The 25,269-nt window shown below is 34.4% G+C and overlaps 3 protein-coding genes across 4 annotated transcripts; 1 reads left to right on the forward strand and 2 right to left on the reverse strand.

The window, feature by feature from the left end:
* Nucleotides 1-3,314: 3,314 nt before the first annotated feature.
* LOC140834738 (myb family transcription factor PHL7-like) lies at nucleotides 3,315-7,602 on the reverse strand. The gene is given in 8 exon segments (XM_073199829.1): nucleotides 3,315-3,816; nucleotides 3,819-4,091; nucleotides 4,612-4,681; nucleotides 4,923-4,977; nucleotides 5,109-5,151; nucleotides 5,238-5,314; nucleotides 5,875-5,996; nucleotides 7,310-7,602. Coding segments are annotated over 7 exon segments (696 nt in total). The 5' UTR covers nucleotides 5,993-5,996; nucleotides 7,310-7,602; the 3' UTR covers nucleotides 3,315-3,756.
* An 8,161-nt stretch (nucleotides 7,603-15,763) lies between these two features.
* On the forward strand, nucleotides 15,764-20,131 carry LOC140834739 (glucose-1-phosphate adenylyltransferase small subunit, chloroplastic/amyloplastic). Its single transcript, XM_073199830.1, has 9 exons — nucleotides 15,764-16,169; nucleotides 17,407-17,703; nucleotides 17,916-18,185; nucleotides 18,293-18,472; nucleotides 18,570-18,673; nucleotides 18,767-18,878; nucleotides 18,965-19,063; nucleotides 19,605-19,724; nucleotides 19,849-20,131. Exons 1-9 carry the CDS (start codon nucleotides 15,891-15,893, stop codon nucleotides 19,963-19,965), a joined length of 1,578 nt encoding a protein of 525 aa, XP_073055931.1. The 5' UTR covers nucleotides 15,764-15,890; the 3' UTR covers nucleotides 19,966-20,131.
* An 819-nt stretch (nucleotides 20,132-20,950) lies between these two features.
* LOC140834740 (26S proteasome non-ATPase regulatory subunit 11 homolog) lies at nucleotides 20,951-24,157 on the reverse strand. Of its 2 annotated transcripts, none has more exons than XM_073199831.1 (2): nucleotides 24,001-24,157; nucleotides 20,951-22,466 (listed from the first exon to the last, which is right to left on the reverse strand). In XM_073199831.1, the coding sequence occupies exon 2, from the start codon at nucleotides 22,437-22,439 to the stop codon at nucleotides 21,171-21,173; it is 1,269 nt and encodes a 422-aa protein (XP_073055932.1). In that variant the 5' UTR covers nucleotides 22,440-22,466; nucleotides 24,001-24,157; the 3' UTR covers nucleotides 20,951-21,170. The 2 variants fall into 2 exon arrangements, with proteins under 2 accessions (XP_073055932.1, XP_073055933.1); XM_073199832.1 differs by having other exon boundaries at nucleotides 20,951-22,448; nucleotides 23,984-24,157.
* Between the last annotated feature and the right edge of the window lie 1,112 nt (nucleotides 24,158-25,269).

Consider the following 25,269-nt stretch of genomic DNA (forward strand, 5'->3'; position numbering starts at 1 on the left):
ATATATTATAGACTTCTAAATAAAATAGGACACATATATTTATCGGCATATATTTTTTTATATATTTATATATTATGTGTATAATAATAAGAATGAGTCTCATGTGAAACTGTCTCACGGATCCTAATATGTGAGACTGGGTCAATCCTACCCATATTCACAATAAAAGGTAGTTCTCTTAACATAAAAAATAAAAGTGGGTCTCATGTGAGACCGTCTCACGGATTTTAATCTGTGAGACGGGTCAACCTTACCCATATTCACAATAAAAAGTAATACTCTTAGCATAAAAAGTAATATGCTTTCATGGATGACCCAAATTAGAGATCCGTCTAAGAAATACGATCCGTGAGACCGTCTCACACAAGTTTTTGTCAAAAAATAATACTTTTTCATGAATGACCCAAATAAGAGACCCGTCTCACAAATACGACCCGTAAGACCGTCTCACACAAGTATTTGCATAATAATAAATGTTGATGTTTTTTTATATATATTTATTTTAGAGTGAATCTCATGTGAGACCGTTTCACGGATCATAATTTGTGAGACGGATCAATCATATCTATATTCACAATAAAAAGTAATACTCTTAACATAAAAAGTAATATTTTTTCATGGGTAGCTCAAATAAGATATTCATCTCACAAATACGATCCATGAGACTGTCTCACACAAATTTGTGCTTTTATTTTATTCGTTTGACTAAGTTTGGGATGAAAAAAATGGGTAAAAGTTCGAGAGATAAAATATGGGATGAAACCTCTGATTGGTTGATTTATTTGTTAAGATAAGTTAATTATCAACAATTACCAAATAAACCAATCAAATATCTTGGAACACCTTTCGTAACTCCACTTGGGCCCTCTTTAAAACGATGGATACTGACTCCCCGACACCTTGTCTCTTGACCACAAGTTTCGATTTTTTTTCTTTCTATAATATTTGGAGATAACGTAGAAGTCTACGATATCTTATTCCAATTTAATATTATTTTTAAAATAAAATTACATTTAATTAAAATTTTGACTTATTTTATTTTTTACTTTTTAATTTACTTCATTTTTTTCATTTTTAAAAAAAATTGGTAAAACGTTAACAACCAGTAATCGTGTTTAACATATACTAGTGATTTACAATAATTTTTCTTACAATAATTTAAAAACAAATGAAATAGCGATAATTTTGACGTTTAGTGAGTAGAAATACCAAACACTAAGAGACAACTAGTTAAAAGACATATTTGTAATTGCAATTAATTTGTGAACTCGTAGATTGGAGCAGTTAGAATCTAATTTGTTTGTATTAATATGAAATCTCTATTGTGTAAAAATGAAGAAAATATTTTCCTTTTGGTTTCATATATTAAGATGATAAAATTTGATTTCGAGCTGTTCGTATTCATCATTTGAGGAAAAAAATTGAAAACAAGACTTATAATATATTCTTTCACATATCTGGATCAGAGAGCATAAATTATTATCTGATTAATCTAGTATCTGAAATTTTAAATTTTCAATTCTTATCGACAGATGATTATGTGTCTGTCGTAAAATTAAGCTAAAGTTTGTTTTCATATACAGTGGGAGTGGATGGTTTGTATCTAAACTATGTAACTATCCAGACAAATGAGATTTGAAACCGAGAACTCATCTCTGGTTATGTCTTTGAGCGGGGACGTTGGCCTCTCAATTTCCAGCCTCGTTCCTTGCGTTCTTCGAAAAAGATCGATTCTCAGGTTAGCATTAGTGAGTGGAATCTACTGTGTTGCTTGTGTTTTGATGAAACAAAAGGGTGTTCAAATGGTGCTGGAATTATTATCCTTTTTCAGTGCTTGCATGGGAGCTAACGTGATATTGATCTATGCATTGGAGTTGTTTCCGACGTGTGCGAGGAGCTCGGCAATGTCGATGGCGCGGCAGGCGGGAATTCTAGGCGGGGGGCTCGGCCCGGTGCTAGTACCTGCCGGCAAGAAAACAGGATTGGATCTCATATGGGGCGTTTGGGGTGACAATTGGGTTGTGTGTTGTTTGGCTGCCGGAAGGCGGAAACCAAGGGGCGAACGCTGCGATAGTTGAATCCTATACAAAAGTAAAACTGTTATTAGTGATAATATTAAGTGTTGGGAGGACAACCAAAGTTTCACATTGAAAGATTTAGAAAAAGATCATGAGTTAATAAATATGGAATGATATCTCCATTGGTATGAGGCATTTTGGGTGCTTCCAAAAGCAAAATCATGAGGGTTAAAATCCAAAGTGGACAATATCATACCAGTGTGGAGATATTCGGATTTCATTGGTCCTAACAAGGGGTATCAGAGTCATGGTCCAGATCTAGTCAGTGTGGGTAGAATCCTCGATACCTAAACGAAGGAAGTGAGGGCTCCCGGTAAAAATCCTTGATTAAACTCTCGGGGTGGTTTATGTTCCCAAGTATTCATGTAAGATGTGCGCTCCAACGCAGTGAAGTGGAGTAATCTCGATTGGAGGACGAATAAGGCTTGAGAGGAGGCTCGGACCATGAGAATAATAGTAGAACTTCGTTTGAGGGGAGGATTGTTGGGATGCAACCAAAGTCCCACATTGAAAGATCTAGAGAAAGATCATGTGTTAATAAAGATGAAATAATATCTCCATTGGTATGAGGCCTTTTGGGTGATTCCAAAAGCAAAACCATGAGGTTAAAACTCAAAGTGGACAATATCATACCAGTGTGGAGATATCCGGATTCCATTAGTCCTAATATTAAGGTATTATTATAATTTGCATTTATGTAAATTCTCTCTTTCGTATTTAATAGATAATGATGTGTGATGTTTAATATATATATCATTTTTTATTTTATTATAATTTGGTGAAATCAAATGTATAAATAAATAGTTGATTCCTCTCATATGTCACAAATAATATTATTAACAATATAAAAAATTGTCAGTATTATGTTCCCTTCACTTTTCGTATCAAAGAAATTCTCAAAATTCTGTAGCACTTTATTATCGAGAGAAATAATTTAGGAATTTTTAAAAAAAGGAAAACAAATTAATTTGAGATCTTACAAAATTCCCCTCCGCTTTGCCACAACTTCTGCCCAATAGGATGTTATTCTTGATTTTTGAGCCACTTGTCCCTTTGTCCAGTCTTGTGCGTATCTGATATTTTCCACACGAATAGTGTCTGGATGTTCAGTTCGCTTTGCATTGTGAAAGAGATGGAATGCAATTTATATGCAAATCCAAAGATGTAAAATAGTCCACTCGAGTTTGCCCTGGTCTATTGTTGTAAACACTCGATAAATATCTTCACTTTATGCTCTGAAATAACCTGCGTGTATATAATACACACTCACGCTTGATCATCTCCTCCTATGCGTTTACAATCAATTTGGTCTCGTTTTTTCGGTGCATATGTCTGTGATTCATTCTCAAAGCCACCAAAGTATAAATCCAAGAGAATACAGGAATGTGAAGGCTACAACAGTAAAAGTCAAATTGATCCAATGCTCGGTTCTAAACCTAACATTTTTTAACATCTAAATACAAATAAGGTTATTTGAACTAAATGTTTATCAGAAAACTACACAAACAAGGGAAACAAATAAACGAAGCCAAACAAGTCGCATGTTGTTAACTGCAGAGTGATCAAACTTTAATTGAGAAAAGTGAATTGATATGGCTGCTGGTACAATGTCTCAAGCCCGACTCCAGTGTCAAACCGGTAAATTGCTCGGCAGCTTTGGTGTAAGCTACAGCAGTTCTCATTCAAATTTTTTTCTCGGCATCTCACCAAGGCATTCAACCGGTGAAGTCAACTGACAACACCGGAATCTGGAGTTTGAGGCTCGTGATGAGAAAATGATTCATCACGAGAAAGGATCTTGGCTGTACCGTGTTCTTTGGCAGGCTTGTCTGGAAATGGTGACTCACAAGTCGGACCAGGAGTAGTTGGGTCAGTTTTAGAATCTGATTCGGGGTAATTGTCCCCAGAGCCAGGTGCTTCCAATATAACACCACTGATGCGCTGTTGCTCTTCAATTATCTTCTTTAAGTACTTTCCTTGGGCTTCTATCCGCAGCTGCAGCTGTCGTTGCACCTGTAAAATTATTTGTTAATGTAAAGTGAGGATACGATTTTAACAACAATATGATGCAAGAAATCTAACTTAAATATCATGACAGTTCACCTTAACGGGAAACAAAATACACAAAGTTGTGTAGGAGAATGTCATCTTAATCCTTTCTGAGGGTGAAAAAATAAATGTTGAAATAAGCAAGATATCTCATTTCATTTCAGGAATCTGGAAAGCACACTAGGCACTCGGACAAAATTGGTGACATGATTGAGTGGCAAATGACATATTTGAATAACTGAATACTGAAAATAACCTTTTTGGAATGAATGATTGTTAAATGTCAGCCTGAATTGATTTATGCGTCTTCGAGCATAAATTTCTCAAGGTTTACTGAGTTTCTGTGTTGTTCAATACCAATGCATTCCAGGAGTTAAAACAGAATACTTGTAATTTTATGCTGTATAGAAGGACCAAAAATGCATCACACTTGAGCAAAATCAGTTATACAACGGATCTCCCAGATAGTTCAGCCCTGTATTACCTCTAATTGCTCCTGAAGCCGCTTTTGAACCTCCATCTGCAGCTTGAGTGCTTCAGTTATTTGCATCCCACTAGAAAAAAACAAACACATTCTAGCTGGTATCAAATGGATCATTTAGTAAGACGATACCATATCCTCATTGGAAGAGAGAATCAGAAACAATACATTACACACAAACAAGCAAGACAGAAAAGGGGATATTACTCAAATAATTGCTCACTGATTTGGCCCAAGAAGTTGTAGAACAGTCATGCCCATCCATTAAATGATCCAGAGTATTGAAACAAAATGAGGGAGAAGATTCAACTTACGATGAACTATCCAAGCTGGATAGCACGTCCCCTTCTTTCTTTTCAAGATTTTTCCCTTAAAACATAAATAATGAATATATATGTATGGGTGAGATGATTGGAAAGGAGATTTTACTGTAAAACCACCTCATCATTCAGTATGTGATAACTGACCAGATAAAAAAACAATACAAGATGACAACATACCATCAGATGAAGAATCTGGAAGATATTTGGCAAGTCGATATTTCTGTTTGCAACAGCGAAATTAGCGGAAGATGCCTAGCACCAGGAAACACGGATAATACACTGAAGCGAGTTTCACAAAATGTATACCTGTAAGTGGCTTTTTACATGGTAAATTGTCAGACCTTGAACTCCCATAACTCTAAGAACACCTTTTGGAGTAGCACCTGAATCATCAAGGAAATTAAAAGTATACGGGACTTTTATTTTAATTACAAAGTGAATGATGATTGCAGCACATGTCACTTTAAAAGGCACAAAAATAAAGCAATACTTGGATATAAATATTTATCCATTCAGAATTTTGCCCAACACTTGGCAAGAGTGTGAGGAGAACTGGGAAACCAAGCAAAAGTAACTTCTTCAAACAACACATTGAGGGGAATATTGGCATGATATCTAAATGGATTGAGAACAACCAAAACCTAATGATGGATTTTTGCTTGCGCATAGGTCCAAAATAAGTTCCTTCCACTTTTCATTTAAGCAATGACTAACACCATTCTTCAATCTTTCGATTTTAACAAAGATGCACTGTATCTCTCCTGATGGACAATGACATAAAAACTGAAGAAGAACACATTCTCTTAACAAAAAACACAGCTCTCTTGTACATATATAAACCTTGGGGGGTGCGGGGTGGGGTGGCACATTCATGTTAGAAGATTGAAGATGAAAATAAGCGTTTGTGTTAGAAGATCGAAGATCGAAGATGAAAATAACTCACGGTCTGGACCACCAAGTTGGGCTACAGCGTCAACAAATCGATCATGAAGCTCGTGTGTCCAACGAAGCCGCTGCTTAGACGCAAGAGTTGCTTTGTTGGCTACGCTAATACAATCCATTGCTCTGGAATCACAGTCTAATGATTGGCTTTGGACAATTGGAATATTGTGAACTAAGCTTGAGCTAGGAACACCTTTGTGTTGAAGCATATTTCATCGATCTATGGCAGGCAGCAAATATCACAAACATCAATACTATCTGGCACAAAATTGCTAGAGTAAAGAAAATATTCATAATCCCTAATGATGTGGTAAAACACTAAGCAATATAAGAACAAGCAGTGTAAGAGCACGAATCAAGACTCATTTGGTTATCGACTTTAAGCATTTTTCAAATCCATCAACTTCTTCCTTATTAGGGACAACTGACGATGGAGGGCACAGGACCGATAAACATTGTGCTAATCCACTTACTTCATTTCTTCCCCGTGACGGATGACCTAGTATGGGGCAGGGGAGGGCATCGGGCGTAAAAATGGGCACTAGATTTCCGCAATAACATATTACGAGTAGTTTGCTTATGATATCCTTCTAATCCATTTATTTAAATTTTCTTCTACTCAAGGGTGTGGACCAATAGTGGGGGGCATAGGACAGTGCAGCAATGTTCACTAGATTCCCCTCGAGCGATAAATGAAGAAAGCGGTTATCATTCAATATTAACCAATTAAACAAACTTGTGTTCTTGTAGTATTATTTCTCTACAGTTGTAAATACTATGTTCGACTTTAACTTGATAAGAAGTTACAGCTCTCACACTGCGATCATTGTTATGATGAAAAGGCAACTACTTATGCATGTATGAAGCAATGGCATACAATTAAATCTTCACAATCACAAAAACAATGATGGACCTTGAGAGAATCTAAGTGAAACCTAGGTGAAGTAAAAATTTCCAACAGGTTTATCGAACCTATACAGCACAAAGAAACCACTATATGAGGAAGAACAACTTGGGGGAAACTGCTCATCTGGTTCTAAACAGAAATAAATCCAACATCAAGAAATAGTGTGTGTGAACATCATTTGAGTTATTTCACGCCATAATAATGTGGCGCTCCTGCATAATATCAAATTAAGAAGAAAACCCAAAGTCCATGGAATGCAACGGTGAGCAAGTTCCGCTACATGTAAAAGGATAAAAAAAAAACAAAATTAAACGTCATTATGAGAATTAGCCTCATATACAGCTTCATGTCTCCCATTTCAGATCTCGAGGCGATCAGAAGCTCCAACATGAAATGCCTAACTGAAATAGTTGACCAAACTCCAAAACCAAGAAAACATAGAGTTCATGAAAGCGATGGGTGAATGCAAATTCAAACGATAGGAAGAGTAACAAAAACAATATGCGAAATGTAAAGAAAACTTCCATACCCAGATCTCCTGATCCTCGGAACTTCGAAACGCTTTCAGGGACAACAGATTCGAGCTACACAACTGAATTCACAGCAATTTGCAACACAGATTCCTTCAGAAACACATCAAAGAAGAACGGTAACAGAACTAAACTTAATTACAGGCTAATTCAACCTTGTTTGGAGGGTACAGTAATATATCCAAACAATTGTATTGAGCTAGAAGCAGAGTGATTCAAGTCTTCGAAATTTGGGATTAAAAGTTGTTTCAAAATTTATATGAGGGAGTTGTAGCGGTGACCGAATCTTTTACCTGCTATACTACAATATAATATAATGATGATGATGTTTCAAATTATTTATAAATTAAATCAACGGTTAAGATTGTACTTTGAGTTATGATGAATTTACCGTATCACCCTCGAAATGGCATACTATAAATTTAACTATTTAAGGTAAAATATATAGATATTATAAAGATAATAAAATTACTAGCATACATGTATATCAATCGTATAAGTTATAATGTCTCCGGGTTGGATTGTGTGTGGAGATGATGAATTTGATCTCTATGGATTTAAATAAATTATTGTTTAGATAACTTAGATATCGATCGAAAAAATTCTTACTTATTTACGTTATAATTATACTAATCACAGTAAATTTGAAATCTTTAAAATATTGGGGCGTTTGAAATCTATTGTGATTGTATAAATTATAATTTAAATAAGTAGAAGGTGAATTTGAACTTCCTTAATTTAATTTATTCAACATAATAAAAATAAACTGACTCCATACAAATGCAATCTAAATAAATTGTACAAGTTTATCCTTATCACCTTTTTGATCTCTATTACTTTTCATACCAAATAAAATTATTGTATAGGTTCAAGTCTTATATACCTTAAATCAACGAAATGAGTCATACGAGGCATATTTGTGACTTCAGTGTTTACTGGCAAAAATAAACAAATGATATTCGATGTCATCAGAGAAAAAATGTGGCTAAAATTACAGTTGCGTAAGAATAAGATTATTTCTGCAGGAAGACGTTACCATGAGTATATTTTTATTAGCAATGGTCTTTTGACAAAAATATGTGTGAGACGGTCTCACGGGTAGTATTTTGTGAGACGAATATCTATTTAGGTCATCCATGAAAAATTATTTTTTTTTTATGCTAAGAGTATCACTTTTGTGAATATCGATAGGATTGACCCGTCTCACATATAAAAATTCGTGAAACCGTCTCACAAGAGACCTACTCATTGTCTTTTGTCATGACAACGGTCCATGATTGTAAACTTTTGTTGATCAGCTACTAGGGATGAAAAGTATTCATTGGAGTAGGTGGAGTATTTTTTGTGCCGGCCAAAGGCTCAAGGTGGAATGAGATTTTGTGAATTTATCTAATTCAATCAATTTTTAATAGAAAACAAGCATGACGATTACTCACTGATCCCAATTCGTTGGCAAACAAAATATATAAACATAAATTTTCTCTTTGAGTAATTTTCTACAAGCAAAAGGTTGTAACAACTCATGCAATGTCTAGAGGAGTTTGCTTTGATCAGGAAGAGATTTATTAGCTTAAGGAATACATTGGAGAATTCGGAGTGATACGAGGGTTTTATGATATGTGATCTACTGCATAAATCTGGTGAATGGGATTGGAGAAAAGTGAATAATATTTTATGGGAAGTAGACTGTACGTGGAGGCCGTGAACCATATTCAAGTGGGATTATGGGTAAGAAAATTGATTCGGCGCTATATACCTAAAGTTGCGTGCATTGTACGCTCAGGAAATCATCTTGCAATGCATATGAATGAATCAGAGAGCAATGAATCGACTTGTGAGTTCACTACATGACTTCGAAAGTACTCGTGGAATCTAAGTCTGCCAAATTAAATAAAAATTCATGCCGATGTGTAGCAATCTCATCCATAAAAGAGAGACAGTCGATGTGAAATTCTCAAGATGTAACTCTTATCTTGAAGATATCGACTGACACTTTCTGTATTGTTGCTTTGCTCGGAAAGTTTGGAGAATGTCAGAATTATGGCCACGATTTATTGGCTTTCAAATATGAGGGTTTTAATTGGGGGACTTATTTCACTAGATAATTGATAATGATCATGGAAATGACTTTGAAACTTTTATGTTATTTGTTGGAGTTAATCGGTTGAACGAAATCAAATGGTTTTCAGATAAAGTTTAAAGATTGGGAGATACTTTCCCAGAGGACACAGCTACTATCAATCTTACCACACTTGTAGTTAGTACACCCAGTTCACACCCTAGCAATCACACCACTGGATCGAGAGTCTTTAACTGATGTGACGCAACAGATAAATCATGCCACTTTGGGGGGGATTGTTGACACCAGGCCATATGATATTTCAAGGAATGAATCATTCAGGAGTCAATATATCTCTCTATATGAAATGATGCGATGAGCAAAGGTTTAAGAGGACATCACTCGGGGGTCCGAACACTGTTCAAGACATAGTTGAACAGACTCCGTTCTGCAGGATATGCTTAGGCAAAATTGAACAAAGAGCAAAGCAGTGACAATAATCGACATAGTTTACGAATTGATCGTTGTTATCGCAACTTGTTGATGAATATTTAACGAATAATGGTTTATTCTTTAAAAAATGATTATATGTAAACGTATCTTGTGATGCTTAATGTCTATTAAATACACAAACAATTTATGAGATGAAATCTCTTATTTGAGTAATTCATGAAAAATTATTACTTTTTATGTCAAAAATATTACTTATTATTATAAATAATTATTTCAATTTATTTATTTATTTAATGTAACTTATGTGATCCATCTATCTGAGTTATCTCTTTCTCTTTTATGTAACATTGTCCTTAATTGATATTTATATTATTTTATTAGAGAGATGATTAAATTTATAAGATTTGAGACGGTCTGTAAAACGAGTTTATCTTGTCCATACTTACATTGAAAGAAAATATTTCAGTTATAAAAATAATATTTTTTTTACGTGTCGAATCGAATCGAATAATAAATCTGTCTCACAAAATTAACAAATGAAATGCTTTTATATAATTTTTTAGAAACAGTAAATAGTCCACTATTACATCTTAAATATCATGTGTTTATGAAGAAGTATTTATAATTAAAAATTATTTATTAAAAGAGCTTCATGGGACTGGTGTCCGTGGACCAATCGTGTGTCCCGTAGAAGTTGAACCAGCCGATTATTACCACTATTGTTTTGGACAGTTGTCATATTTTTCCCGAATACAATGAGAGCTTCGAGCGGTCAGCTGGCTGCCCGCTGCCCGACTGGTGCCAAAATGGATAGAAGATGACAACTGATTGGACATTGACCGGCCTCAGAATCTTCTCCAGTATATTCCCGCAGGTGCCCGTTGTAAGCATGAGACAGGTTTATTTTGGACCTTGTGGAACACCACTTTGTTTTTTTTAATCTTTGTTGCAATGGTCACATTGTGGAAATCAAACAATGTAATTTGTTTTACATGTTTCTTTCACATTGGACTAGATTGATATTTTCCATCGCACATACTGATGGCGGGGCTATGCGGGCTTCTATTTTTTGAAAAAAATTATTGGTAAATTTTGTATAATTTTAAAATAATATGATATTAGCTCGAGTATATCAATTTAAAATATTAAAAAATTCTAGAGTTTAAAATTTTAACCCGGATGGAACCATATTTCTGACTCCGCCTCTGGTCGTGAAGATATCACACAAACTAATTAGTTCAAAATCAACAAGACTCCTTACACTCACTGAGTAAAAGGGTCATCAAAGGGTATTTTGGCTCTTCAAAATCACAAGTTTCAACTTGTTAAATTATATTATTTTTAATTATAGAATTATATGTATCCGTGTTTATAAATTTTTTTAGCTGGAAGAATGATCATCGAAGTAGTCGATTATGACAAGTACACAGTTTTATGTGATTCATGATAGAAAATTTTGAAGTATTTGTACATATTTCGCCAAAATGTAAAAAAAAAAAAACTTTCAAAACAAAAAAGTGTCGTGTTGCTCTTAATTACAGCTGAATAAAAATCGAAACTTCAGTCAAATTCATGTAAACAAAGACAGCTAGCATCGATGTCCATTAACCTTTTATGGCAGTAACATCTTTTATTTATTTATTTATTTGTTATTTATGACAATAAAATACATATTTGGTACTCGGGCGTTTGGTAGGGGTGATTAGGTGGGTTTATTTTTTTTAACCCATCTAATCACATGTTTGGTACGGGTGATTATTTAACCAAGTCTATCCCTTCTATGAACGATTAGGTTATATTAGGTATGTTAAAATAATACTTCCTCACTCCTAGGATTATCTATCCAACTCTCAATCCTCCCTATTTTCCAATTTTACCCTTCTCGTATATTCAAACTCACCACCACTTCTCGCCACTACCACCGCCACCGACCACCGACCGCCGCCGCCACCGCCGGCTGTATCCGTCGCCGTCAGAGTGGAAGAAGAAAAATAAAGAAGAAAGGGCAATTTTGTCCTTTTATCAAAAAATTCAAAATTATCCTACACTTAAAAATCATATCAAACATAACACCATATATTACATTCCTACCACAATCATTTTCTTTATCATTTACTTACTAATCATTAGTTTATTTTATCTTCCAAACCAAACGTAGCCTCATAGATTAACGATATAATCAATGAACCACTCTACCACAAATTCCTCCAAAAAAAAATGTTGGTAAAATACTTGAATCCGTTCATCACTAGTCTATTCTATCAAATTAAAAACACTTAAAAGGCAATAGCAGGCTTTATTGGTTATTAACTTTTTATTTTATAAATACAAAATAGACGATAAAAACTCGATGTATGTTTCTTAAATGAATGAATTTATATTTATTTTATAAATCTTAAATGGATGAATTTATATTTATTTTATCTATTTATAATAAAATGTTAGGTGCATACATTTTTTTGACATGTCATTTAATTCGACACACACTTGTCTCACGTACCATCACCACCATGCCCCGCAAAGCACGTCTAAAAATTCATTATAATTATACAAAATGGATATATGCTGACACGTGCAGAAGGAATCTCCAACAATTTTTTGATGCTACGAAATTTTTAGTTTAATACTCCGTTTCAATGTGTTTTCTTTGTTTCTTAATTTATAAACTTTGATTTGTTATATATTTAATGATATCAAAGGAACAAAATAAAATTATATATTTTACTATCAATTATTAGTTGAAACAACATGATGAGGGTTGGAATCCTCTAATTTTTGAGTGTGTTGGTTAAATCTCGAGTCAATGAAGTAGATTGCAAATCACTCTCGTTAGATAAATCATATTAGACAAACTATGTGCAATATATTAGTCCGAGAGCAAAAAACTTGTGTGAGACGGTCTCACGGGTCGTATTTGTGAGACGGATCTCTTATTTGGAACATCCATGAACAAGTATTACTTTTTATGCTAAGAGTATTACTCTAGCCAGAGATAAGGGTTAGAAGGGAAAATCTAATTCATAACTAAAAGTCAAGCGTGTACAATTTTACCGACTCGAACACCATTTGAAGATATTTTACCTCTTATTGATTGTTAAAATTTTTTATTTCATATATTATGTATATAAATAATAATAATAATAAATTCTCAACCTTGTGTATTTTATTTATTTATTTATTTATTTATTTATTTATTTATTTTATAATTATTTATTCACACGCAAAGCTTGCGGCAATACCTAGTACATAGAACACATCCGACCTAGATTTCCAAAAAAACACCAATCTGCTTGGATTTAGATTAATTAATGCTATTACTGGGCTGGATCTGACGAGGCCCAAAAAATGGACATCTCAGCCCATTTAAAATTTAATCAAGTTTAAAATTGTATTCATAGGCCCAAAATAATAAGGTTTTATAAATAAATAGAAGTGAACGCAAACTTATTTTCGATCGGTTATGTCACAAGAAATAATTAATCGATTGGTTGTGTTACGAAAACCGCAAAATTATAATTCATACCCGAAGTAGTTAAGAAAAACTATATAATATATCGATTAAATAAATTTATTTCGTATTTTTGTGGCCAAAAAGATAAGATGAATACTATTTAAATGATTATTTAGAATATTTTAGCTCTATAATTTATCAAGTTACAAATATTTTAAATAATTTTTATTATTAACTATTGTTTTTTTGTCTACATTTTGTATATATGTAGTTGAAAATAACTCCTTCAGTAAAAAGTTGATCACATAGATATTATATTTTTAAAATTCGAATCAAATCTAAAATATTATTATATAACCAGATTTATAACACAATCAGTCATGTAACATTATAATAGATATAGTGTCATATAAATTCTATCTGCTTTGATTTGAAGGATAGGATAAACTAATGATTAGTATGTAAATGATAAAGAAATGATTGTGGTTTGATTGTAATATATGGTGTAAAATATATGGTGTGTTGGTAAGATTTTACGTGTAGGATAATTTTGAATTTTTTGATGAAAGACAAAATGCCCTTTCCCCTTCTCGGCGCCGGCGGCCGAAAATGGTCGGTCGGAAGGAAACGGCCAGCGCCGGCCGGAAAGGAAATTTCTGTCGGCGGTCGGCGGCGCCGGTGGTCGGACGGCGTCGTGGGTGGCGCGGGCGGTCGGCGGTTGTGGCGGGGAAAGTGGTGGTGAGTTTGAATTTAGGAAGAAGGGTAAAATTGGAAAAATAGGATGGATTAAGAGTAGGATAAATAATCCTAGAGGGTGAGGAGGTATTATTTTAACATACCTAATATAACCTAATCATTTATAGGAGGATTGACTTGGTTAAATAATCATCCGTAACAACAACCGGATAAAGTTGGGATAAAATAATCTATCCCACTTTATCATTCAAACCAAACGGACCCTAAGTAAATAGCAATGCCCTATTAATAACGTGATATTAAAACTGTACACGAGTACAGATATTGTGTGTATTTTTTGTTCACATGATTTATATTATAATTTGATGGTTATACGACCAATTATTGTTGGGTTAATAAAATCAATTTGAGTTTAGTTGCTATGATGTCCAAGATATGGTTATGCTTGCAGAATTCTAAGCCCATTAGACGCTTTTAAAATCTATAAATAGAGGAATTGTCCGGACAATCAAGTGTATGCTATCATTTTATAAATTTCTTTAGTTTCTGAGTTTTCTTTAAACTGCTCACTGACTTGTGCGTCAGAATGTCTACGGGTTCCCGACGTCCACTTAACGAGTGTTCGTAACGCATGTGACGCCACACAAATTAACTGTATATTGTCTATGTGGATCCATTTACCAGTCAGGTGAGCTCATTACCGGCCAAATAAACCTGTTTACTAATTAGTAAGATCTTGCGTCCGCAGTCTACGTGACTCATAATATCTATCTATATTTATTTACTATATTACAATGAGTTATGCTAGATGTACATTTAAAGTTACACTAAGAAGGTTTGGTCACTGCCCCCACACCCGATCAACGGTCCAGATCATTTCATGGGGGGGGGGGGGGGGGGGGGGGGGGGGGGGGGGGGGGAATTTAAAAAAAAAAAAAACCAAGGGCCAGAAAAATTCTGGCCCTTGGATCTGCCCCTGCAGGCACTCGAATTTTCCCATTAAGAACGATAATTTTCTTTTTGAAGGGTAATAGTCTAATAGATAACTAAAAAATATAATTGAATTTAAAGGTAAATGTAACCTAAAGTATACACCTATACTTTTCCATATTGCAATTAGCCGCCCATCACCTTAAAATAATCGTTTGAGGTCATGATAAAACATTGGACTTGCCTACAATACCATATAATGCAATATAGATAAAAACTTGTGTAAAACGATCTCATGGGATCATATTCGTGAGATAGATCTCTTATTTGGGTTAACCATAAAAAAATATTATTTTTTATGCTAAGAGTATCACTTTTTATTGTGAATATGGGTAGGGTTGACATGTCTCACAGATTAAAATTCGTGAGACGGTCTAACATGAGACCCACTCAGCAATATATTTGATTAATTACATAAATGAATACTTCTTTTTCATTAATGATGTTAATATTTTGATTAATTAATGTTAAATAATTTGTGACAAGAATATAATGTCGTTAAATTTTGTATCTTTGATATTAAATATCATTTACTTCGAAATACGTCAAATATATTACATCAAAATTATATATAATATTCGTTTATTGTATGCCGCAAGAGCTTGTTGTTGAGAAGTGATGTGTTGTTTATCTGTGTAATTAAAAAAATTAATCACAATTAAAAATAGTAAAGTAGGCATATTCCAAGATCTTGCCGGAGCTGAATCATCGACAATATCCTTCAAGAAAAGAGAACTAAATTTAATTTTAAATTTAAATAATATATGTGGCATACATCATCCTAAATTTCCAAGTCCTTGTCAAATCGTCTCCATTGAATCCATCTCTCAATACACACTCCCACAAGTCCCATCATTGTTATTAATTATTGATCTGGTATTATACTGCGGAGTTCGAGTGTACTTTGGTCTGTAGGTGGCGGAGTGCAAAAATGGCGGCTGTGGCATCGTCGTCGCCCATCGGATTCAACAAAATTTGTGGGTTTTCAGTATCATCATCCTTTGATTTGAATGGACTGGGAAAGTTGCAGTTTATGCCCGGTTTTAGTGCATTCAAATCGGATCTGTTTGGGGGTCCTGTTAGCGTGAATTGTAGAAAAAGCAGTAGAGTTAATGGAAGGAGAAGAATGCCGGTTACACGTGTGGTTTCTCCAAAAGCTGTTTCTGATTCTAGTTCTTCCCAGACTTGTCTTGATCCTGATGCTAGTTCTGTATGTATGCTTTCTCATTTGCTGATTTGTGTTTCATTGATTTTCTCATGTTGTGACTTTTGGTTGGAATTTTGTTGATTTTATTGAGCTTTGTTGCAATTTGATTCTCATACTCTGGCTGATCTGGGATTCATTTTTTTTGGGTCTTGAAATTGTTATATTTTGATTGATTCTTAGAATGAGTGATGTGTTAGTTTTGGGCTGTTCTTAAGTAGCATGGTGGTCTGTATCTTGGACTCAAGAGACTTGATGTTTTTCTCTTTTATTTTGTTGAAATTATTCTTCATTCAGTTTTGGCTGGCTTTTTCTCGATATTTTGTTGTGTCTTGAAGTTATTTTGTATTATTTTATTTTTACAAGGATGCACATAGATTGAACTGGTGTTCCGAAAAATGCATGATGTTGTGTCTCTTGATTAGAGATAAATGCATCATTCAAAGTGAATAAAGTTGTAACTGAACTTTGTTGTAATTCAATCGAATGCATTATGAGGGATTCATTCTTTGTCTTGAAGTTGTTGTATATTTGATTCTTACAATAGTTGTGTATATACGGAGTGTTCTTAAAACTCGCTGTATTTTTTTATATAAAATTGTCTCTAGTAAAATGGAGATCAAGTCGTATTAGGTTGGAACATGGAGAATCTCATTTCTAAGAACGAGCATTAAGAACTGATTTTCTTGCTAAAAGGAAGGATCTTTACAAAATTCTTGAAATTGTTTCACCTGTTGTTTAGCTATTCATCATTATCTATGTTTCTCAATGTGCATTAATTTCATGCCTTCGTCTCAAATTCTATTCCAATCATCACATCGTAACTTCTTCTGTCAGCTACCTTAAGATTTTAGATTATTGTTTTAGACTTTCAGTGACAAAATCTAAGCATATGGTAGAAGATGTAACTTGTATGTTTGTTCCCCGTATGATTGGATGAAGGTAGGACTTGGATATCATCTTAACTTGAGTGGCGAAAGGCTGAGTATCTGTAAACTTTTATCATCAAAAACCAAACATTGCAAAATTATGGTGGTTTAAGCGCTCCATAGTTTTTTGCTTATGTAGCTTTGAATTCTGTAAAGTTTTCAGTTCATCTAAAAATACCTCTAGATTCCGCTTGCACTTCTTTGGTGGAAGATAGTACAATAATTCCAGTTCTCCAACTAATGATCTAATACACGAGTTTGTGATTTAGCATGTCACCAAACAAATAAATTTTTCTCGACGTTTGCTTGTGCAGAGTGTTCTGGGAATTATTCTTGGAGGTGGAGCAGGGACTCGACTTTATCCTCTTACCAAGAAAAGAGCGAAACCAGCTGTCCCTTTGGGTGCAAACTATCGCTTGATTGATATTCCTGTTAGCAATTGTATGAACAGCAATATATCAAAGATCTATGTCCTCACCCAATTCAATTCTGCATCCCTTAATCGCCACTTATCACGGGCATATGCGAGTAATATGGGTGGTTATAAGAATGAAGGGTTTGTTGAAGTTCTTGCTGCCCAGCAGAGCCCCGAAAATCCTAACTGGTTCCAGGTAAGAACAATGGGAAAACATGTGCTTACCGTGCATCTTGTTAGCGGGCTATGTGTCTAAAACTTGATGTAATTTGCATACAAATTTGTCAATAACCTTGATTACTCCTTCGAAAATATTCATTTCTCTGAAGACTCCAAGTCAAATGGAATACGCTTGAGAAGATTTAAAATGTCAAATTCTTATTGATTTTTTTGGTACGGATATTTTAGGGCACTGCTGATGCTATAAGGCAATATCTATGGCTTTTTGAAGAACACGACGTTCTCGAATTCTTGATTCTTGCTGGAGATCACTTGTATCGTATGGATTATGAGAGATTCATCCAAGCCCACAGAGAAACTGATGCTGATATTACAGTTGCTGCACTGCCAATGGATGAACAACGCGCTACTGCATTTGGTCTAATGAAAATTGATGATGAAGGAAGGATAATAGAATTTGCCGAGAAGCCGAAGGGAGAACAACTGAAGGCAATGAAGGTATAAATAAAAACAACCATCATATTTCTTATATTGTCTCTTATAGCATTTATTGAAGATCTAAATGACTGGCTTTTTTATTCATCTGTCTTTCGAGAATTTTCTAGGTTGACACCACAATTTTAGGCCTTGATGACAAAAGAGCAAAGGAAATGCCTTTCATTGCGAGTATGGGTATCTACGTTTTCAGTAAGGATGCAATGTTGAATTTATTGCGTGAGAAGTTCCCTGGAGCCAATGATTTTGGAAGTGAGGTTATTCCAGGTGCTACTTCTATTGGCATGAGGGTAAGTCATAGTTAAAAGAGTCAATGTTTTCTGATCCACGAGCAAGTCATAATTTAATATATCAGTACTTCCTTTCTGTTTCAATCTTGTGTTTCAGGTTCAAGCCTATTTATTTGATGGTTACTGGGAAGACATTGGAACTATTGAAGCTTTTTACAATGCGAATTTAGGAATCACCAAGAAGCCAGTCCCAGATTTCAGGTCAGTTGCTGAAACATCTTATTGTAACGAATAAAAAAAATCATCCTTCCACAGAACCAACTGACCTAGATTTGCTTTTTATTTTATCTGCAGTTTTTATGACCGTTCTTCTCCAATATACACGCAACCCCGCTACTTGCCACCTTCCAAAATGCTTAATGCTGATGTTACTGACAGTGTCATTGGCGAGGGCTGTGTGATAAAGGTAAGAATTTACATTACCTACAATCAAAGGAAGATGATTAAGTGCAGAATGAGCTTAACTTAAATACTGGCTCGTAATCTTCATAGAATTGCAAGATTCACCATTCTGTGATTGGTCTGAGATCATGCATCTCGGAGGGTGCGATTATCGAAGACACCCTGTTGATGGGAGCTGATTATTATGAGGTATTAATAGATAAACAAGCTCAGGCAATGTTTGTTTCTTTCCTGAAATATTCTTGTTTTGCAGAAACCTAAAAAAAGCTCAGGCAATGTTTATTTCTTTCCTGAAATATTCTTGTTTTGCAGAAACCTAAAAAAATATTTCTGCATTCTCAAGTCTTTCCTAGAAAGATATTTTCAACTCATTGAATTTCCAGATCATTATTTTATATTCAACTTTTTGACATGATACATTATATTTTAATAGAGCCATATAATATTCAAATAAATAAATAGCCAACACATCATGACGTGACTTGACACTTGTTGTAGATGTTTCCTCCCAAAAATATGACCAATCAAACTTCACATTCACCGATTCATTTTTGAGAAATACATTTCCGAGAAAATACATTACATAACCAGACATTCCCTTGTAGTTTCTCGCTGTCACATTGAATTATATTGGGCTTGAACATAGTGCACCATGCATTTTCTTATGAAAATGCTATCCCCGACTATTTCATAGTCCTGGTGGTAATCTCGCTTTTTTCCTCTGCACCAGACTGATGCAGACAGAAGACTCTTGGCTGCAAAAGGTAGTGTGCCAATAGGTATCGGCAGGGAATCTCACATCAAGAGAGCAATAATCGACAAAAATGCCCGCATTGGAGACCATGTCAAGGTAGATATCTTGAATGCTTATTTCTTCTAGTGATATCATTCTTGGATCTTATTCTTTTGATCAGAGGATGCTAATTTTTGAACATTGAGATAGTGCTTAATGGCTATGGGATATTATTTTACAGATAATTAACAGTGACAATGTGCAAGAGGCAGCTAGAGAGACAGATGGGTACTTCATCAAGAGTGGCATTGTCACTGTGATTAAGGATGCTTTGATCCCGAGTGGGACGATTATTTGAAGATCCTGGATGACCGATTTTCTCATGTTCCTTAATCTATTTCACTTTGTTTTGTTGGATTGCACTTTCTCCGAAAACACTGGTAGGATTCATTCTTCTGTGGTACCGTCCTATAAATATGATGCTAAAAATTTTTTTTAAAGGAAAATTACTACTACTACTACTACCTACTAATGTCAGTCGATAAAATAGCATGTCTCGATCGCTTGTGCTTAGTGGTCAGGATATTTTTTACGGATTTGATATCTGCTGCGTTTGTCTATCTTGATACGCATTTTAACTGCACAATATGGTGTCATTTTCTTGTTTAAGTGGAGATTTTCATGGTCCAAACCAATCTGAATTGTTACAATTGAGTTAATTGACCAACTGAAATCGATTTAAACGATGATTTAGTAAGATTAATTTCCCAAAATGTTGAAAATAGGTACTTGGCCTACCTATAACATGTTAATCATACAAAATGTAAGGGATCGTGAATCTTGATCATCAATGAAGGGAAATGAGAAAGTGAGAACAGTACATACGATGGACCTCTTGCTCTCTTATCAATATTTCCTTTGATATATGTTTATTTTCCCACTTTCTCTGTGCCTTCACGCTCTCAAGATGTAGGTTTCATGTATCATTTGATTTTAAAAAACAACGAAAAATAAAAATCATAAACAAGGACATGATCAGTTTTGGGATGAGAATTGAATTCATCAGTCGGCAATTAGTCAGAAAATATATTCAATCAAATTGTCGGATGTCTCGAATTCATCAGTCCAACTCAAATCCGCAATTGGTCAGTGGAATATTTGATTGGTTGATCTAGTACTGGTTTTATAGAAGACCATAATCATGCAATGGGCCATGGATTCATATTTTTCAATAGATTCCATTTTTGCTGTTGAATCCATACCCAAAACTGACGAACAAGTCGTGAATATAATTCTACTCCATGCAAACTATAAGTTATCACAAGGCCATTGCACACACGAAAGAAAGAAAATGAATAGTTAAGTTTGACTTGCGATCAACACCTCAATATGTCCCGATACATGGCGAGTTGACCAGTCAGTACACAAACAATACATATAGAGGTAAAACATTAGGATGATGATGCCAGAAAGGAATTCAAAAATAAGTCGGTTTTGTCTTTGACTTGAAATGACGCAAAAGAAATTGGTACTGAGAAAATTTAAAGTTCGTCGATGCGATTCTCATGTCATTATTTTAGCAGACCTCATATAAAGGCTATCCACAACCTTTCCCATATTTGAAATAGTTTCAAGCGTTGCGGTATAGATTGCATCGGTTTTGGGATCGTCGAATATGATTAGACATCCAGCACCTTGGTCTAGAGTTCCAGCAAATTTCTTGTCCAGAATCATCTGAGATAGTTTCGTTTCCACATGGTGAGATGGCAGCTCAATCAACTCTGCGATATGTGCGATCTCAACTCTTGTAAAGGGCTCAATCAACCTGCAAAGATTTTGCTCCAACAGAGTGTCGTAAAGGGAAGAAAGGTGCCTGTGAACAATTGGGTCTTCGTCCAACTGAGTCTTGAAATTCTGAAGCGCCATTTCAAAGAGCTTGAGAGAGCGTTTTGAATGCGCATCAGCAACAGCTCTCATTGCATCAAGTTCTGGTCCTTGGTATTGTAAACCTACTTTAGGGGATGATATGATTCCTGCCACGTCATCAGCCTGATTAACCATAATTTTGCATAGTAACATATATTTGAGACTGAAAATGGCCTGGCGATCTTCAAGAGCATTAAATGCTTCAAATGCTTCAAAGAAGTAACTGTAAGCAGTTTTGTAGTCCTTTTCCTCAGCGTGGAGAATTCCACTCTGCAAATCTATAGTACCCTGCTGAGCTGGAGGGACATATATAGCATTGGCGGCTGTCCTAGCTGCTGTAAGTGCAGCTTTGGCTTTGGGTAGGTTCCGCAGAGAGAAATGAAGTTTGCTTTCAAGTAAGTCAATCTCTACAAGCAGTAGCTTGTCATCTAATCTTCTGACCTCCTTAATTAGACCTGAAAGGAGATTCAATGCTTCAGAAAATTCCTTATTGTCCATCAGGAGGGCTGCAAGTCTTGCCTCAATTCGCTGCCGCAGAAAAGTTCGTTTTTCAGCACGTGTCCATTGTACTATTTCTTTACAAAGTGTAATCTGAAGATCAGAAGTGCCAGGGATTTTAGCAACTGCATCAACAATACCACGGACAATTTTTGCAGTTTTTGCCTTCGGGATCAAAGAAAAGAATGGCCGTAGTTTGGTGAGGAGGTCTTGAAGTTCAGCTGCTCGACCCTCTTGTCTAAGAAGATCCGAGAGATTGGTGATGGCCTGTTCTTTTATCCGTAAGGCTTCAGAAGAAGATGAGGAGTTTTCAAGAATCTGGTACAGAATGGAGATTGCCTCAGATGGAGCCTTGGCCTCAGCAGCCTGAATGAGTGAATCAGTATTGGCAGGAAGATACGAAGACATGATCACAGACTTACAGATTTTGAAGCTCTGCAAATATAGACTCATTAGAATAACCAATATATAATACAAATGAGATGTATATATCTGCAAACACAAGTTGATTGAAATACTGGATAGTAAAAAAAAAACTGACTATTTGTGATGACAGCAGGTATATCCAATTGTTAAAAATCAAATGGAAAAATGCAATCAGGAACTACGATACATGGAAGCAAAAAGTAGAGTTATTTTTACCAAAATAACAATGGATTATAGAGGAGATATAGTTGTAGGCGCAGCGCACGGGGCACAAAGGCTCAGCCTGAGGCGCAAGCGCAGGCGAGCGCGTGCCTTACGAAGCATGCGCACATTTTAATTTTTTTAATTATTTAGCTATAATATATATTGATTGAAATATTAAGTACAATGTCACACAAAACACAAATTAATATCACATAATAACACATAAATTCTTATCTCAGAGTTATTGGGTTGTTTGGTTTACATTTTAAGTACTATTAAAAAAAAGAAGTTGATTTTCAAAATTCTTACTGATTTGTTTTTTAAAAAAAACTAGGCGCGCCGAAGCCTTCCAAGGCAGCCCAGCGCGCGCCTGGGGAGCCTTTGTGATCGTTGCGCCTGGGACGGCCCGGCGCAAGCCACCCTGTGGCGCTCTGCCTCAAGGCGAGGCGCTCGCCTGACATATGGGGATAACTGAGCAACCAGCAACCACCACACATGATAGATATAGAGCAGATTAAAGAAACATCACTATGCATCATAGTTCATATAGATTCATTCAATAATACAAAAAGAGGGTGGTTTGATGCGATAGAAGCCAGTTTATGATTTCTCTGAATACGATAAAGAAATTATGGGCTTTTGACCTGCTGCTAAATCAACAGCCACTTGACACTAAATAATTAACATCTTCTCAGTAAATTGACACAGCGATGACACCAGACTTATATCTTCCTTGCATATGATTTTGTTTAGATTCTGGTGTTTGAATATTATTTTCCACATGCCTAGACTAAACCCGTTCAACCAACTGTTTTCCAGAAGGAAAAAAAATCCATAAATATTACTGTTACTGTTTCTGATTCTTGATCCAAACCTCTTTATTCAGCCATAGAGAAATCAAAAACCACACGAGACTTTTAGTATATAAGAATAAGAACAAGAATAAGAATTTTTTGTCAAAGTAAAAGAGTCAGTTTTACCACCCTTAAAACCTGCAAGAGTACATGCGTGTTCGTTCGATTTGAAACGAAATGTGGAAAAATGATACCTTACGTACAGAAGCAAACAAACAGTATATACTATTGCACTCCTGTATAAACATACACGAAAAACTATGCACACGAACATACTTTGAAACCAGAATTCATTGATTATAACAATAAAATACATCAAAGGCAAAAATCAGCGGCTTACAAGCTTGCAATAAATGGAAAAATATCAGTCTCCGATTAGTAAAATCGTTCCTCTCCTCCAGTAAAATCAAATTATTAGGTACTGATAAAGAATTTAGAGGATCTTGTTACTGAGAGAAAGAGACAGACAGATAAGAAAAGACTACCTGAATTTCGCAGTATGCTCCGTGAGGCAAAACCCTAGGCACCTAATTACGGAGGGAATCGGGAGAGAGAAAGCTTGCGAGATCGGCAATGAGGATGAGCATTTATCCTATCCTAGCCCTCAATATTTCAAGATATTCTACTTTCACCCATGGAAGACTAGTTATTTATATAAAGCCCATACATAACGAAAAGTTGTCCAAATAAGCCATTAAACATCTATAAATTAAAACGCTGTAAATTAATAATCTCTAAAAAAAAAATTTTTTTGGGGTATCGGCTATAGTCAGTATACTAAATTAATAATTCCGATAAATTAATAAAATAATAATTTTATAAAAAACTCATATATCGAATTATAGTTCTTCAATATGATAAATGAATACTTATCTAAAATTACAAACATAACTAGAAACATAGTAAAATATAATTAATTGTTGTTTTTCTACAATGAAATCCAATTATATTTTTGTTCTATTTATAAACAATGAATATTATTGAATTGATAAAAGTAATGAATGTAATTTAGTTATTTTTGTAAGTATATATGTACAATGGATGTATATTTATATTAATTCCAAGAATATGATGCATATATTGATATGCACAATGATTTTTTTTGTGTATTTCAATTTATGTTTGTTGAATCTAAAAAAAAACTTTTTAAAATATTACATTTATCGATTAATTAATACTTCTCTAAATCAATAAAATTTTATGATTTGATATTATTAATTTATAGATATTTTATCGTAAATAATTTTCTTTGTCGAGAAAAAAAACATTATTTTTCACCAAACACATTACTTTTATCATTTAATTATAATACACACACTCTCTCTCTTTCAATATATAGTTTATTTCAACATGTAAATAAGGTGGGCTGTCTGGATAGAATGTTTGTTAAAAAGTCTGTCTTTTATTAGAAAATTATTTTTAAATAGAAAGTTCTTTAAGAAATTTTTTTTTTTGAAACTAAAAAAATATATAGTTTTGCTTTACTTTTTTAAAACATTGATTTTTTTTTATATAAGTATCCAAAACTTGCTATTTTTTTTTTATTAAAAAAAACAAGGAACAACACAAAAGCGTAATAAAATAATTTTTATAAGTTATGGTTTTACATTCAGGTATATTTATTTAAAAAAGTGACATGAATTGTTTGTCACAAAATTTCTTACCTTGTAAATGCAAATTAAATGAGAATTGTAAATGAGATGATTTGTTGAGAGTGATGAGGTGTGGAGAGATATTTTAAGGGTATAAAAGAA

Source organism: Primulina eburnea, chromosome 6 (genome assembly GCF_022965805.1).
Source record: "Primulina eburnea isolate SZY01 chromosome 6, ASM2296580v1, whole genome shotgun sequence".
Lineage (NCBI taxonomy): Eukaryota > Viridiplantae > Streptophyta > Magnoliopsida > Lamiales > Gesneriaceae > Primulina > Primulina eburnea.